The sequence below is a fragment of the Dermacentor variabilis genome, unplaced genomic scaffold (assembly GCF_050947875.1).
Source record: "Dermacentor variabilis isolate Ectoservices unplaced genomic scaffold, ASM5094787v1 scaffold_12, whole genome shotgun sequence".
NCBI classification, from domain to species: domain Eukaryota; kingdom Metazoa; phylum Arthropoda; class Arachnida; order Ixodida; family Ixodidae; genus Dermacentor; species Dermacentor variabilis.
Genome location: NW_027460280.1, coordinates 29,435,366 through 29,452,960, shown reverse-complemented (window position 1 = coordinate 29,452,960; position 17,595 = coordinate 29,435,366). Strand labels below are relative to the sequence as shown.

At 42.7% G+C, this 17,595-nt stretch overlaps 2 protein-coding genes across 3 annotated transcripts in view; one reads left to right on the top strand and one right to left on the bottom strand.

Moving 5' to 3' along the window:
• BI-1 (Bax Inhibitor-1) overlaps positions 1-5,117 on the top strand; it is a 37,839-nt gene extending 32,722 nt beyond the window's left edge. The window contains exons 7-8 of one of the 2 annotated variants that reach the window (XM_075677206.1): positions 3,782-3,851; positions 4,980-5,117. In XM_075677206.1, the coding sequence (XP_075533321.1) occupies positions 3,782-3,851; positions 4,980-5,042 (133 nt within the window). In that variant the 3' untranslated portion in view covers positions 5,043-5,117. Of the gene's footprint in view, positions 1-3,781; positions 3,852-4,229; positions 4,949-4,979 lie in introns of those variants that run through there. The other variant, XM_075677207.1, reaches the window with a different exon arrangement.
• Positions 1-17,595, bottom strand: part of LOC142566300 (uncharacterized) — a 60,645-nt gene that overhangs the window by 26,214 nt on the left and 16,836 nt on the right. The window lies entirely within an intron of this gene.

Below are 17,595 nucleotides of genomic sequence, written 5' to 3'. Positions count from 1 at the left end.
GTAAACTGCTTTGTTGATTGCGTGCGAGATCACAGGCTTGACTGGTGGCCGGAACCTAAGATTGGGTCCTCAGATAACATGCCGGCAACTACCGCGGCACTTTCACAAAGTTTGTTTTTGCGCTCTCTGGACGGAATGGCGAAAGCACTCATGTAGGCTGAAATCTCCTAACTGAATTTGCTGATCACAGCCTAATCTGACACCATTACATGTGCATGACGCCCATCGAGCTGTGTGACGAGCGAAAGCAAACCCCTCCGGCCGGCAGTGTCGACGATCACAGTATTTCAAATAGATGGTTGTCAATGAATCGCAGCACAGGGAAAAATAAGTAAATATTTCATACCACTGGCAGTACTTTTCCCAACTTTTTTTTCAAATGAGTGCTCCATTTTAAAGGTTACATTTATAGGACCAATATCACACTTAAGGTCTTCAAAACGTTTCTGCATTCTGCACACAACACGTCCAAGTGCTTCCATGCTTTACCACTGCTTTGTCGCAGTGCACAATAAGGACTGAGATAGGTCATTTTTAGTGTTTGAATTTATGAACCAGTCACTGCTTACTCCTTTCACGTGCATTTACCACTGTAAAAGCCCTCTCTAATACAGTCTGCAATCGCTTTCATAAACCTGCTCCGGAATGCTTTTTTGGCTGCTCCAAAAGCTGCTCTAAAATGGGATGGGCCAGTAGAATCACTTTATGGCTTTTGTCCATAATTGCATCAGTGACACTCATCCATGGCGCCATTTTCTATTGATTTTTGTTGATAAAATTTTATGGGTGACCACGTTTAATTGAAAGGAACAGCAAACTTTTTGTCTGCTGAGGCTGCAGATCCTCATGGCTAGTATGAATTCTTCTTGTTCGAGTGCATTGGGCATGTTTATCCAAGGAGTGCAAAGCTGTGCAAATTGGAGGAGGAAAACAAAGGCAAAAAGCCATCTGTTTACAAGTCCTTGTCCTGCCACAGAAGGTTTACTTGCTGCAGTTATTTGCATTTGATAATTCTACAGATTAGCTTTATGGAGATGTACAAGTTTAGAGAATACTGTCTTTTTGGGAGGCTTTATTTTACATTTAACATAAATTTGTACAAAAATTTGGTGCTTAAAAGAAAAACACGTGGTGCACCTTCATCTGTAGTGTGCTCAATAATAAACTTCACAAAGAACTTCAGGTTGAACTTTCAGAGACCTGACTTCATTATAAATATTTCCAGGGCCAAATCCAAAACTTTAGTAATGTTTATGATGGTTACTCCACAAGAAGCTTGCTTTGCTATAGGCGCTGAAATTGGCAACATTGAGTGATGTGATGATTAAAGGGCCCCTGAAACGGTTCGGACAAATATTGTAGACGCATAGGGTACAGCTAAAGTTAATCATTTGCACCACAATTTGTGTGAAGCGTCTCGTATTAGAGCTACGGACAATTACAAGTTACCCTCCTCCATAGCCATGCATTTTCTCCTCAACTGGTTTGCCGAGTGATCAGCGCTAAGCTCTGCCTTCACTGGTTCTGCGTCACGATGCGACGTCACATCGTCCACTTCTGCTTGTTTTGGAGCTCGCCCGTGTGAATTCTCTGCTAGCAGCTTGGCCCACAACCCCAAGCGAGAGCTATCGAAGCAGCCTGCTTTGCGAGCATTCTGTCGCAGAAACGAACGTGTCTGGTATTTCAGTAACCACAGGCGAGGTGGGCCTTTCGATGGATGGGTGGAGGCATAAACTCAAGCTGATAAAGCAACTTTATTGTAAACGTACGTGAGCAGCCTGATTGGTCTGCGCGATTCAGCCACCTGTTCGCACAGAGCTTAACCAGCCAAACAAAGAGCTAACAACATTTACAAAAACAGCATGTTAACGATTATGCTCCTGCAAAAAATTTACACCAGCATCAAAGAATACACTTCATTACTGCTACTGTATTTGGTTGAACTCTGTGCCACCAGGTGGCTGCACTGCGCTCACTCAAATCATTCACGTTTGCGCTTCTTGTGAAACGGCACAGTCAAGTGGCCAGGCCCTGTCCTCTCACTTGCCTTTACCCGAATACCGGACTCGCAAAACGCTATTGTGGTAGTAATCCTCCTGTGTAAAGTGGTGGCCGCGAACGCACAAATCCTGGCGCCGATCGGATAGTGGCAGTCTGATGCACTGCAGTGAGTCCGCTCGTCTGCTGCCTTGCACAGGGACCCGGCGTCGCAGCTTGACATATTGCCAATCGCTACGTTTGCTGCCCACAATGCAACAAAGGTGATCCATGGTGCTCACAAAAAGACAGACACTGACCGCTCTTATCAAGACTGAGCACGTTGTAACACGAGCAGACGACACTTGCTGTGTGCCGGAAGTGCTTAAGTGTACTGAGAAATTGTTCTTGTGCATTCTCTTTGGTACTTTCTCTTTATAAAAACAAATGAACTAACATTCCAACTATTACGAACATCATTTGTTCACCATAAAGTTGGAAACATTATCAATGACGCGCCCTGGGCAGCCAATCGGATAGCTCGTCCTACTGACATCATTAGGGCAGTTTACGTCAAAGCGGTAGGGGCGGCTGAAAATTCAGCTGAGCAGTGTGCTGCTATCGGCAGCGATGTACATTTTTAAAACCTTATAATAAATTACACGCTTTAAGCGGGAGCACTTAGATGCATCAATTAACGATCAGAAGGACCTACTCTAACTGGTGTTATCACTACAACTCAGTATGTTTGTACAGAATCGTCAATCGTTTCAGGGTCCCTTTAATGCAAGCAACATTGCCTGAGTGAATGTTCTAGGAGCACCCATATTGCTGCACGTAGAAGTGGATGAGTGGACCAACCAGTGTTGACTCTATTGTACAGACAGAGCTGCACTTTGGCAAAAGGAGGTTGGCATTCTGATTGGCAAAAGAAGGCTGGCAAGCTAGGCTGGTAATCAAAAACAGGAAACGTGTACTGTGATACCTGCCTTGGGGCTAATGAGCACTTTTAGTCCTTATCAATTATTTTTACAATGTGTTAATTGTAAGTGTACCTTCTATTTCTTTTTTTAAATGTATTTGCCCTTCATTATCTTGCAGATCGCAGAAGCTAGAATGATTGCCAGTTGGTTGCAGTCAGTTGAGCACTTTTTTTTTTCTTACAAGAGTTCTTATTGCTGAAGAAAGTGCACAGAAAGATCAGTTAACCGAATGGTAGTTCACTAAAAATGCAAGATGCCAAATAGACACAGGGAAGGCGCGAGATTGAAATTCAAGATGATGAGCCAAACGAGAACAAGGTAAAAGTGGGAGCCAACGTTTCGACAAGTGGACTGGTCTTTTTCAAGGTCAAAAAAACAGTCCACTTGTCGAAACGTCGGCTCCCGCTGTTACCTTGTTCTCATTTGGCTCAAGATGCCAAAGAGAATGATAACATAATCATAATGTGGCACACAGTAGTTTCTCAGAGGCTTGTTCATTCAATTGATGAAAATGTGCTGGGTGTACTGTTGAGAAGATTCTGGACTATGCAAGTCGACCAAATTGCATTGAAGTGTTCCCTGGTGGCCCACCACTCTTGCTTAGAAACTGGCCGGTGTGTCCATTTTTCGAGTGTGCTCATAGAGATGATCTAAAAGCATCCTTCCACCAACTTTTGTTGCCAAGTGCGATGCATCAGTCACTGAGTTAACAAGAAAACTATTATTTATTAAGTGTTCAGTAGGTCTCAGCTTGATCTTCTAAACATTTGCTAGTGCTAGTGTGTACTATGTAGCAACTAAAGTCACCTTCTCTGTTGCAGACACTCTGTTGACTTGTTCCTGGACTTCATTAGCATCTTTAGACGCCTGCTCATCATTTTGACTCAGAAGGTAAGATCACATGAATTTAATCAATTACAGCGAGTCTATTTCATCAGTAGTTTTCTGCCGCATATTTAGCCAGGCAGTTATCTTTATTGAGGTTGCCAATTCGATGTTGTGAGTTGGTTTTTGTTTGTTGTACCTTGTGCAGTCTCAGAGGAATGGAACTAAGGTGAGGCAGTGCAGCTCGCAAGAAAAAAGACTGCTCAGCATTCTGTCGTAGCTGTGCTTTCCAATTTCATGTGCACCTTGTTTCCTGCTTGATTTGCTACACTTCCATGCCCTGCTCACCCCTTCCCATTGTTGGCTCATGGTATTGAAAGAGCACTTGCACTGCTGCTTCCACATTCCCTTTTCCTTAACGATGGCCCCCTTTGTCCGTTCCAGGAGAGTAGCAGGCGTGAAAAGCGGAACTGATGTCTCGCCGCTTGCGGAGATATGGTGGTCCCTTGGTTGACAAACCTACACCCCCCGTTCAGTTTCCTGTAGCCAGTCAGTCCAAGTTTGCCAAGCACTTGTCAAAGTCCACTCCACTAGAATATTTGCCCTTAAAAAAAAAAAGAAAGAAACCTGCAGCACGTGCACACAGCTCTGATGGAGGATGGCAACGTGAGCTATTGTGCTGCATATTCTTGTGACCAGGACCTTGATAATTCGGCATAACTCCTGTTTTGTGTTGAAGATGAATGTTTAACTGGCATTTTATGTATGTTTCAGATGTTTAATTTTTCATTCAGGGCTATGGTTTTAATTGCTGAAAGTGTAAAGCTAACATTCTGTGTAAATCTGTAGTAGATAATAGACATTTTATTTTTATTTTCACTGTGATGTGGAGTGCTAGAGTATTTTGCTTTTTGTATACAAGTATTGTGTACATCTTGTTCATGCATCTAACCAATGTACATTTGCAATGCCTGTCCCAAAATGTTTGTGCATTGGGGATTAGTGATGCATTGGGATTCACAGTACAACATGCACGTTGCGACAGCTTGAATTCACATGAAAAGTAAGAGCTGACAATCATACTTTGCATTAGTGGGTTGTGCTCTGCGTTTGTGGGTGTATTTTTGTGGCTCAATAAAAGTTGTCAGAGTTCTAGGTCAGCAGTACAGTGTTGGTCATCTTTCTTGCTTCCAGAAATCTGAGAACGACTCAGATGATGAAGAGAAGAAGCATTCCGGTGGTCATGCTAAGTATTGAGTGGGGCACCATTACCCTTGAACCTTTTGTCATTGGCATTCTTTCCAAAAATTCACTAAAGATGGTTCAACCATATCAAGTGTTGTCTTCATTGGCTATTTTGTGTTGCATCAATATCAGTCATTTCTCTTCGAGATAGAGAAAATGAAATTATATGTAGTGTGACACTTCATTTTTGTTATCTAAATAAGTGGTTTGCACTAAATGAATTCTGCATACATCCTTTTAGCATGTCTTCCCAAAGACGTGCAATTTGAGCAACAAAACATACATTGGTATGCTCTATTTGACGTGGTGTTGTGAAGCATGTAGCATGCATTTCATAAAGTGCAATGGCCACGACAGTTGTATAGCCAAAATTGGTACCGTAGAATTTCTGGTTTACCCTATAAAACAGATAAACCACGTTTCAGCTAGCATTTACAGTGTGGTCATCATGCGGAGTGAAATATGTGCTATTGTATGCTGCAAGGTGCGAGGACGCCGAAAACAGATTACGTAGATCAAATTTACTTTTTTTTTTTTTGGCATCAGCGATGAGTCCGGTGAAGATTGGATGACTTTAGAGCAAAAAGTCGTCAAACTCTGCGCTGAAAGGCTGGAGCTTACTTTATCAAGCGACCAGTTTGAACGAGTGCACAGAATCGGTCGATTCGCTCATGACAAATGCAGGCCAATAATCGCTAAGCTTGTCACATTTAAAGACAAACAGAACATTTTGGCTTCTGCAAGGAAGCTAAAAGGCTCCCGCTTATCTGTCCGCGAGGATTTCGCGCCAAGCACTCGCTTAGCAAGAAAAAAGCTGCTAGAATATGCAAGAGCACAGGACAAACCGTGCAAACTTTCACTTGACAAGATGCGCATTAACAACAAGGAATACATGTACGATGTTGATAAGAGACACCGTCGTATTATGTAGCAGATAGCTAAAGAAATCTACGGGCGCACAGGTCCCTAAACTTCCCTCTTCTACTGACTCATCTCGTTTGCTCACAATATCGTACACTAACATACGTAGCATACTAAATAAGCGCGATATATTTTGCATAGCAAACCAGACATTCTAGCTCTAACAGAAACATGGCTACACCACGATGTTTCAGATAGTGAAATTTTTATAGAAAGTGACATTCAGCATTTATCGGCATGACCGCAATGATAAAAAGGGCGGTGGTGTCACTTGCAATAAATAAAAGGATTTCTTCTTATGAAGTTGACACCTCATCATCACTTGAGATTATCTGGGCTGCCTGTCAAACCATTTGTGGAAACATATTAGTTGGTGTCTGTTACCGCCCCCCTGAATTGTCCCTTCCATTTGTTGATAAACTACGCGAAAGCATTGTTACTGCCATGCAGAAATGTTCAACTAGTTATGTTTATCTGCTTGGCGATTTCAATTTTCCCCAAATCAATTGGCCATGCTTGTCATCGTCGTGCAAGCACGCAACCGATTTCATTGAATTAATCTTGGACTTAAATCTTTCTCAGGTAATCAATCAACCCACCCGTGACAATAACCTCTTAGATTTGGCACTAACTACCGCACCTGAAACCGTGTGTCCTGTGTTAATTTCTGACGGTTTCAGTGACCATACGCTGCTTCAGCTGACGCTCCGAATTCCCATGTTATTCACTGGGTTTCAACATAAAAAAAATTCGGGATTACAACAAAGCTAACTACGTTTCCATCAACACTGAACTTCAGTTATTTCTCAGTGACTCATTCTTGCCGTCTTTTTCCCAACGTTCCGTTAACGAGAACTGGATACTTTACAAATACAAATTACTCGCTCTTGCAGACAAATATATTCCGTACGTTTCGGCAGCGAACGACAAATCTAAACCATGGTTCAATAAAAAACTTCGAACACTACGTAATAAAAAAAAAACGTCTGCACCGCAATGCTATAAATCGGGCAAGCGAGTCCTCATGGAGCAAGTACAAAAATTTCCTTAGTGAGTACACTTTAGCCTTACGCACTTCTAAAGACAAGTACTTCGCTCACGACTTACCTTCTCTCCTGAAGACTAATCCGCGAAAATTTTTGCAAACATTAACACCCGGTCACACTTCTGATATTTCTCTGCTAGACGACAAACAACAACCTCTTTCAGACGGGGAATGTTCATCACTATTTAATGCATATTTTTCTTCTGTTTTTACAAGGGAAGACCATTCCGATATTCCAGTGGTTCCGGATTACGATTACCCATTTATGGCACCCATAAATATCTCAACTGAAGGCATTGTTAGCCTCATTAACGGACTTAAAACCACATCTGCCTGTGGTATTGACAATATTAACACTAAGCTATTAAAAAACACAGTATCTACTTCAAGTGTCATCCTGTATCATATCTTCAAGCAGTCCTTGTCGTTTGGTGTCTTCCCCGTTGACTGGAAAATTGCGAAGGTTGTCCCCATTTTTAAAACTGGAGATAGACATAGGCCTGAAAACTATAGCCCAATATCGCTATCATCTGTGTCATGCAAACTATTTGAACACAATCACCTCGCACATTTACACGCACCTAGAAAAAAATAACTTTTTCTTTCAGAAACAGCATGGCTTCAGGAAAGGTCTATCTTGTGAAACACAGTTACTAGAGTTTACCACCGATCTACACAGCAGTATGAACAACAGTCAACAAATAGACGCCATTTTCCTGGACTTTTCAAAAGCATTTGATCGCGTTGCCCCATTGCCGGCTCATTTCTAAAATATCTCATCTAGGTATCGACTCACTAACCCTTTCTTGGCTTAGAAACTTTTTATCGCTTCGTCGCCAATTTACCGTTGTTAACAATTGTCCTTCTCCTGTCACTGAGGTCATGTCTGGTGTACCACAGGGGAGTGTGTTGGGGCCTCTGCTTTTCCTAATATTTATTAACGACCTACCTTCAAACATTTCCTCCTGCATACGACTGTTCGCCGACGATTGCGTTGTTTACCGACCAATTAATTCTATTAACGATCATACCGCCTTGCAGCATGACCTTCACATTATTACCGACTGGTGTAATATATGGAAAATGTCTCTTAACCCTTCCAAATGTTATAATATATCGTTCTCACGCAAGCGCACTAGCTCCATATTCACATACACCATAAATAACACGAACCTGTCACGTACCACTACTTACAAATACCTTGGTGTAAACCTCACTAGTAACCTTTCTTGGTCTCCGCATATCACTACAATTTGCGCAACTGTATCTAAAACCCTTGGCTCTCTGAGGCGTAACTTGCAAAATTCATCTGCTGACGTGCGTAAATTAGCATATCTGACATTTGTACGCCCGCAATTAGAATTTGCATCAGCTGTATGGTCACCACACCAAGAATATTTAATAACCAAGCTGGAACGCATCCAGAACAGAGCTGCCCGATATATAACTCGGAATTTTGATCGAAAGTCAAGTATAACGCAGATCAAGCTCAATATTTCTTTACAGCCCCTAGACATCCGCCGCAAGATTGCTTTGCTCTATTTCACAAATATGTTCATTCCGATAAGCCATGCATATTACCCCTCGAAACCCCCGTCCGTACGTCCTCAAGATTACATAATCATTTTAGCTTCAAGCGCATTTTCGGTAAAACCACTGCTTTCAATTTATCTGCTGTACCTCGTGCCATATCCCACTGGAATGGTCTTCCCGATGATATCGTCACGATAACTGATCGTAAAATATTTCGTGAACGCCTGTGCGTGCTTTTTACATAATCTCCTTCCTTTTATATATCTGCTATGCTTGATCATGCTGTGCTTTGTTTTGTTTTTAGTTCAGCCACTGTACAGTTGTCTTAGGTTTATTTTTGAGTTGTTTCCATTGTACTTAACAGTTCTTTGTTACATTGCCCCCCTTACTCAATGCCCGACAGGGCCTGTAAGGTGTTTTCTAAATAAAAATAAAAAAAAAAATAAATACAATTGGCAATGTCATGCCAGAGATACATGTTTGCAAATGTATTGTGTGGTTTGCATTTAAAGGGACACTAAAGATTAATATATATTAAGTCAACGTGGACTGTTGCAATACCATCCCAGAAACCTCGAAACGCTTGTTTTATGCGAAGACTTATATTAAGAGAAAATGGGTTCTGAAGCGTCCGCGTACCTCTAGCGCAGTTTAAATCGCCCGCCATCCTATTGAGGAGTGAGGACGTCATGGTCTCATAGTGACGTTGCGCCGTCGGTGAGTAAAACTGCGTCCGCAGACGGCGCTACGGCTTCTCTGTGCAAAATGCAAACGCGCGGCCAGAAACGGTCAAGACAGAGCAGACAGCAGCGCGAAAACGGAACCGTGGTGGCTAGCGGAAGGGAAAGCTCGCTACGATAAGCTGGTTCATTATTTTATGACGCCAACTTCGACGCTAGTTGCAATGGACGACCCTGACGACACATTGACTCGCGATGCTGGGCTCGACTTCAGCGATTTAAGCACTGATGAACGTGACCTGCTGCTGAGCGCTCGCGCTGCCGGTGTCGTTGCGTACCACTACGTCGGCAACTGTATGTCATGGCTGTACATATTCGCACATTTGTAGCTTTTCCTTCGTGAAAACCAAATGCCGCACTCGCCGCCCCGTCTTCAACCTGCAGTTCATGCGCTTCGGAGAATGCAGGCAAGACTAACGTTGGGAAGACCGACGGAACAGCGCTACGGGAAAGCATTGCTTTAAAAGGCACTCCACACGACTTCAGTAAGTCGTCGTTGAACTCGTAATCCTCTGGATGAAAGTGCAGCGAGCACACTATGCGAGTTTTCGGCTCTTTGCCAACGCGCTGTGGCAGAGGTACGGCACTTCAAACGGAGAGGTTCACTTGTTGGCGCACAGTGATAAGTAACGTTGGATTCGTCGCTGCAACTGCCCTTGGCCAAGTTGCGCGGACCGTTCGCGCATCCCACGACATCACGTGGACGTGGCATTCCCGCTACTTGTTCCAAATGCAAGTTTCGCGAGCCAGCAGAACCAGCGCAGCTCGACGCGATAACGAAACAACTGAAACTCCAAAGCGCGCGTTGCAGAGTCGAGCGAAAATAAAACTTTTCGCCCACCCATACTACTCCAGGGTAACGTCAAATTGTTATTTTTTCTTAGAATCGAATAGAAGTAGACAAGTAGCATTTTCTTCCGTCTTATAATCTAGTGAAATTATCTTTTTAATACGAGTAGTTGAGTACCAGTGTCAAATTATGTCTTCGTCATCGGGCTAGTACCGGAATGTCGCTGGGGGGGGGTCTCAAATCGTGTCATGCATTTACCTCAATTTCTCGGTTAATAAAGCTCTGTTCGCGATTATATTGACGCCTTAGACGTCCTAGAGCATAGCTCTATCACTTTAACTTGACTTCATAGTAACCTTTAGTGTCCCTTTAAAGGTCGTCTGCTTTACTCCAGGGTAAGGTTCGGAGCTCCACAACAGTGTTAAAATTTCGTTGCAGTATTAGTCTGAAATTGGAATTAAATGCTTGATTCTCGAACTTGCAACAGTAACTGCCAGCTCATGGAACGGGTGAATGTCATGTTGGTCGCCTTCCTCTGGTGAAGCATGTTCTTGCTGAAGACTGCAAAATGAATTTAATGGCTGGCTATATGAGGTATTCCTCGACTGGTGAGGTTGGAAAGGTAATGCCCTTTAATTTATCTCCTACTGCTGTAGTTCACTGGAAGTATAATTTTTGTGATTAGTCGAATAGCATTAATGAGCGTAACTGTCTTTTTTTTTCGCCCCTCCGTAATAAAATGTTTTTTGGTAAGAAGTATCAAAGGTATTTTCTTTCAAGTACGAACTGCCTAACCTAGCTGGGGCGGTATTCTCAGGCGATCACTTTCGGCGATAGTATGTCACTCCTGAGAATCTGCACTTGACGTAGGCATGGCAAACGCGTGAAAGGAGCTCTAATTGGCTCTCGTGGACTGCGTCACGAAAGTGATCGCCCGAGAAAACCGCCCCCGCCGTGGCAGTCTGGATTCTGATTGTGCGAGTTACTGTATGTGCTACCAAAGCTTTGGTAACATATACAGTAACTCTAGCTTGCGTCGTGCTTAGTATGTATGTATATATATGAACGGTTCTCTGCGCTATTCGCCCCGAGAACGAACTACAGGGGCGCTGCGAGCGTCGCTCGCGTGACGTCAGGGCAAGGACTCGCGCCTGTCGTCTGCTACAGTTCGGGCGTTGTCCGGGCGCTTCCTGCGGTATTTTCGTTTGTTCGCCTTCGTTCTCTCTGCTTGTTATTTAAGGTGGTTCTCAAATATATTTTTGCGACGTCTTCCTTTGCGAACATTTATTCAAAGAGTAAATTTCTTAGACAACAATGCAGCTCTCAAAGGCAACGCTACAGTACCAGCCGAAGGAGCGCAGACCAGCCCATTGCGGGTTTTTCATGCGCGGATGGACAATCGCAAAAACATAGCATATAGGAATCCAGTTATGATACCATACCTGCCGCGGTGCAACAAGTACGTCACGAACGCTAGCTATATATGACTTCTACAACAGTTACGTTTATTTTAATCCGCTAGAACAGGTTTGCTCACGACGAGTAGTTCATGGTATAATATCGAATTTTTGCATTTCTTCACAGAAACGCTCGGCAGTAACACGGGGACTTAGCTAATACTGGAGTTTAGATTCTGCAAGCACCACTTGCTTCTTTAACTGCTTGTCAACATTAGGCGGTTCTTCACGTGTTTACTTTAAGCGGCGGAAATTTGAAGTAAAGTTAATGAAGGCTTACAGCTGTTTGCAGAATACAAATAGGAATGTACCAATATATATTCCCTTTTCCGTGCTACACGTTCAACTCACTTGAGAAATTTACTGGTGCTTGTTGCTTGAGGAATATACATGCTGAATCTGTTTGGCGAACTGACACAGGCTGCTCGGCCCAATTTTTTTAGTGAAGTATGCCTGTTGGACCGCATGGCTGCAGCCAGAAAGAAGTCGAATCGTCAATCACTAGTAGTATGGGTCATATTGAAGATATCTAAATCCCTCCCCCCCCCCCCCCCGGTGGAGGGTGAGAAATCAAGTGAAAGTATATGCAAGGCTTGAGGTGCTTTCTTTATGAATGTTTGCGATTGGATTGGAGCAAACTTTATTTAGCCTGCAGTTGGGCAAGGTTCTCTTTTATGTACCGACGAAGCGAATAGTTATCCGTTTGTATAATTAAAGAACGCGGGATCGAGACATGGTGAGACAGAAGGTGCTTGAATTTTCCTTTTCTAGGCAATCTAAGCTGCGCTGTAGTAGCTCAGGAATACTTTAGCCATTCCAGTTGGCGCTGTAAAAAAATGCTTTTTGGTTTCAATCCGAAGTTGTAGTGAACTTATGGGTTTCGCGAACATAGCGTGCCTCGCCATATGGACAGTCGATTGCTACCGTTACGTGATCAGGGGTGTGCCATATTGTCGATAAAGGCTACTGAGGGCCACTATGAAACATTTCATCACTTTCAGTTGATTGACTCTCGATCTTAACAACGAAACTTTTCCCTCGGGTGATTTCTACTATGGTGTTTGTGAATTAACTATGTAAATACTCTACATGACGCGCCGTCGTGTTAGCAGCCATGAGCAATTCGTTTTTTGGAGGCCTGTTTCAGAGGGGGATGAAAGTAGCAGCAAACTTTTTCATAAGAAATGCGCGCCTATTTTTTTACGCATTAATGAATGGCCACATTTGAACAGAACAACGCACCAGAGTAATAAGAATCATGATGACAGCTTCGCTGGGCAGTGTCTTTCTAACATCGGATAACATGCTGACGCCAATTACCAAGATTTTTCTTCCATGTAAAATGCAATGTATTTCATAGCTAAATACTAAGGGAATGTTAAGTGTTTAGCGAGGCATCATACACAACTTCGCGTGTTGAATTTGCAGACATTCTTTTTACGCAAAATTGACCGATAGACACGGCACATATATGCATTGCAAAGCCAGTAGACCCCTTTTAATGCGATATCCAAACCGCAACGTTTCTCGACTCACGCGCTCTTGAAGAAGAAACTGTGGTTAGGGCATGGCAGCTGAAAGAAGCCGATGTATCCTTCAATACGTACAACTCGAGCCACCCAAGCATAAACGAAGGGAACAAGCGCGCGCGGCAGCCGAGAGAGCCGGAGCAAGCGGCGTCTTGGCCGTGACGTCACTCATGAGAGGGCGCCACTCCTAATTCTCGCCGCTAATAGTGTCGTGCTGTACGAGCTGGAGCCGTCAGTGCTAAGCCGCACGCACACACACACACACACACACACACACACACACACACACACACACACACACACACACACACACACACACACACACACACACACACACACACACACACGCACGCACGCACGCACGCACACACACACACACACACACACGCACGCACGCGCACACACACACACACACACACACACACACACACACATATATATATATATATATATATATATATATATATATATATATATATATATATATATATATATCGCCTTGCTGATTAGGAACATAGCTTTCCTTGCACGTCGCCATTCACTCCGTGCGGCGCCTACATGCGTGGACAAATGTAATGGAACGCGGAGCAGTTCGATTCCCTCAAGAGGCATTGAGATTGAACTTATGATCGCCGGCCTTTAAATGCAGTTCGGTCACCGGTCGAATGGAAGCGTCGGAGATAGGCACGTGTCAACGCCCACCAAAGTGGTGTCGCACTCGCTGGCGCATGCTTTGCGATCGTCACTTTGTCGATCTTCCGCTACCTTTGCCCGTATCGCGCGAATTCGGAGTGACGAGGCCGTTAGCCGACGCAGGTCGAACTCGATGGAAACCAAGCGCTAGTTGGAACCTGCGATGTTCAAGTCCACTCGAGTTCTCGATCATGCCTCGTCCTTCATCTGCTCGCTCGAGAAGTTCGATACAAATTGACTACAATTAGGGATGAAACTGCACATGGGACGGGTGTAAGATTAGGTAAACTACTAGCTTCTCTTACGTCACCATTCCTGTCGTGTGCGGCTTCAGTACTGTAGTAGCGATTAGCGTTAACCCTTTCACTGCCGGTTTTTTTTTTTTTTCGGAGGTGACGGACCCTCGGCGTGGTATGTTTACTCCGATTTATAAAATGAACACAACTGTTTAGTTTTGGTTATGCAGAAGGGGAAAAATTACATGGTTAATGAAAAGTGCGCTCTTGATATCCGAGGGGAGATAGTGGAGGACGTACAGGCAGTGGTGTACCAACTATTTGTCGAGTGGGGGGGAGGGGGCAAACCGCAAACGATCTGATCTCTCTCTCTCTCTCTCTCTCTCTCTCTCTCTCTCTATATATATATATATATATATATATATATATATATATATATATATATATATATATATATATATATATATATATATATATATATATATATATATATATATATATTCGAAATTCTTCGGTCAGTAGTATTTATATTGAACAAACATGCACGTTTATCAATCACACATGGTGAACCATGGGGGCCCGAACAATTATTTGAGTTTATTTATTACAGCTATATCAATTCTCAAAATAATGCAGGGACTAAAGGCAATGAGTGGCTCGCAGAGATCCCGGATCCCGCCCAGTAGCAGTATTATTATTATTAGTTATGGAAACATACAAGTAGACAAAGGAAACAAGGAGGGAGCAAGCGGACAACTGCCACCGATAGGGGCACAACTCGCAGCGCACATAAAAAATGCACATTTGCTACAAACAAATTTAATAAACAAAGAATTGTAATTGGTGTTTAAGTGTACGGCGTAAATTTATCGCTAGTTTAGGTAATATTATTCAACAGCAATAATCATCATACTTGCAATATTCACACGAAAAAGACAGCAAATGTGTGCGACCATTACAACCAGATTTCCAGCGAAGCTGTTTTTTTTTCGAACAGTTGCAATAAAAGTTCAGTTTCTTGTTATATCGCATACTTTAAAGAGTTGCCCGCAAATATATATATATATATATATATATATATATATATATATATATATATATATATATATATATATACACTGTGGTGTCCTCCTTCCCTGTCCACCCCTCTCTAGTTCCGCTAGTTTGGTATCGGTTGAGTTCGCTGTTCTTCCAGGCCAACGGGATAAATTTTTTGTTCGCAAAATACATTCATAAAGCTCTGGATTGCTTGCATGCGTAATTTACTGCAAATATTATAATTAGTCCCCTTTATTTTAACTTTACTAAATATTGCCCATAAGGCGCTCTTTATTTTCGGCAAATATAAACGAAATGTCTTGCTTAGTTCCCCGAAGACCGCTAAAACCAAGTGGGAACGTGTTATGACGCTTGAAAATAGGGATAGAAAGAGGACGACTTAGTAATTATTTGCAACGCTTCTAACTGGACACGGAACGTTAAAATGTTGCACAGTGCAGTTACCATGTCCCTCCTCCCCTTTCCAGAAAATATAAACCTGTTGTAACCTATGTCGAGACACTGGAAAGCATAGCGATAGTGGCCAAATCACACACTCTTAACACTTGAATAACAATTTTTGTACAAAGGCTCTTTCATCCCACCACATTTAACTTCGCGCAGAGAGTTTTGATATCGCACCGCCAATTTTCGCTAAATTTAGTCCTGGTGGATTTTATAGTTCTGTCAGGGCAGCGGGCTCATTTCTTCCCCGCTCGTTAGACACGCTCATAACACTCTAGGGTGCTTACATGCGTAATTTATTTTGAAAAGCCCCAATTACCCACCTGTTTTGAACTTCACCTACACATCAACCATTAACGTATTTTTAGAGTTACCAAACATAAAGAAGCTACCTCCTTTAGTTCAGTGACGACACAACGCCAAACTAATGTATCGCGCATGAAAAAGTAAAAAGAAAAAAGACGAGGGTCCAGTAATTATTCGTAACACTTTTAAATAAGCTAGAAACGTTAAAGCTATGCGACACATTGCACTCAAAATGCTGCCTATTCCTTCAAAGTATGAAATATCTGAAACGCAGAGTTCTCTTGGGACATTGGGAAACCTAGCTGATAGCAGCAGCATGATACTTTCGAACACTTGCTTACAATTTTTTAGTGCTGTATTTGATCAACACGTATTTACCATCGCGCATAAACTTGGCGTATTGTTCCCCTTATGTTCGAAATATTTGACCTCAGTTGTAGTTGTAACTGCGCCAGCGCAGCCGTCTAAGTTTTACACCGCTCGCGAAACAAACTAATAACGCTATGGACCACTTGCATATATATTCTGGAAAATATACGCATTTAACCCACCCATTTGGAACAATGCTTACACATTGGCTATACCATGCCCTTAATGTTCCCCTGATATAAACAAGGTGCTTTGTCTATAGCTCACCGAGAACACTGGAGAAACAAACTACGAAATTCGTATGATACACGAAAACACATGGAAAAACGGGGATTTAGTAGTTATCAGCAACACTTGCATTTAAAGCAGGAAAGTGAAAGTTTTGCAACGCATTGCGTTTAAGATTCTCTCTACTTTAAGGGAATGTCAATCGTCGATCTCTTGTGCTGTTGTTTTAGGAGTCGAAACATTTCGATTACCGGCAGTATAAAACCCTGAAGCGCTTCAATGAGTAACTTTCTACAACGGCTCTAATTAATTTGCACAGAATAAACATATATCGCTCGTCACGCAGATTATTGCTTCGTACTTCAAATAAATATAAACACCGTGCACCACATATTTTACCGAGGACACCGGGGGAAGACAATTAAATCCCGTGTATAACGCATAAAAATTAGGAGAAAGCGACCATTTAGTAAATGTTTTCAGAGCATATAAGCAACCTACACAGTGCAGATTTTAGGAACACGTCACCAAAAAGTGGTCCTCATTTTTTCAAGGTACGAAATATCTGCTGTTCTTTCTCCTTTCGGCAAAAAAAGTAATAGTGCAGCTCATATTTATAAACAGCCTGAAAATTAAATCGTCAGTCAGAAGTGACACATGCCTTTAGAAGAAATTCAATTCGGGGTTCTGTTGGTATTGAAATGGCTAGGCACGTTCTGCCAAGGTCATTTTCACGGGCATACCTACTATATGTCATGATTACACAATGAAGTTCAGCAGTTATACCTTTAAGAAGTTCGATTATATTTTTATGGTGATAAGATACTCAGACGGCAACGCTACGTCGGCTATCTTTATGCAGATACTAAACAGTTCTAGCATTTGATAAACCAACGATTTCATGCCATAAGGCACACCTGTCGTTGGGCTCGGCTGATTATAATACTTCATCCGAACTTCCACCTCGCCCGAAGGTTAAAGATAGCAAGCTGATTGTGTTTTCGAATACGGATACGGCGGTCCCAAAAAAAAAGCTGGGCATGATGCAAGTTGCGCAAGCTGTTATTTGTTAAGGCGGGTGCTGCCCATCGCCAAGCGCTGTCCGCAACGCTAGCGTCGATACAGGGTGGCCGATACAGGGTGGAGTAATAAAATAAGCTTCAAAGATCGCTACAAACAAGAGCTCTACACGAATCAATCCAGAAAATACAACTG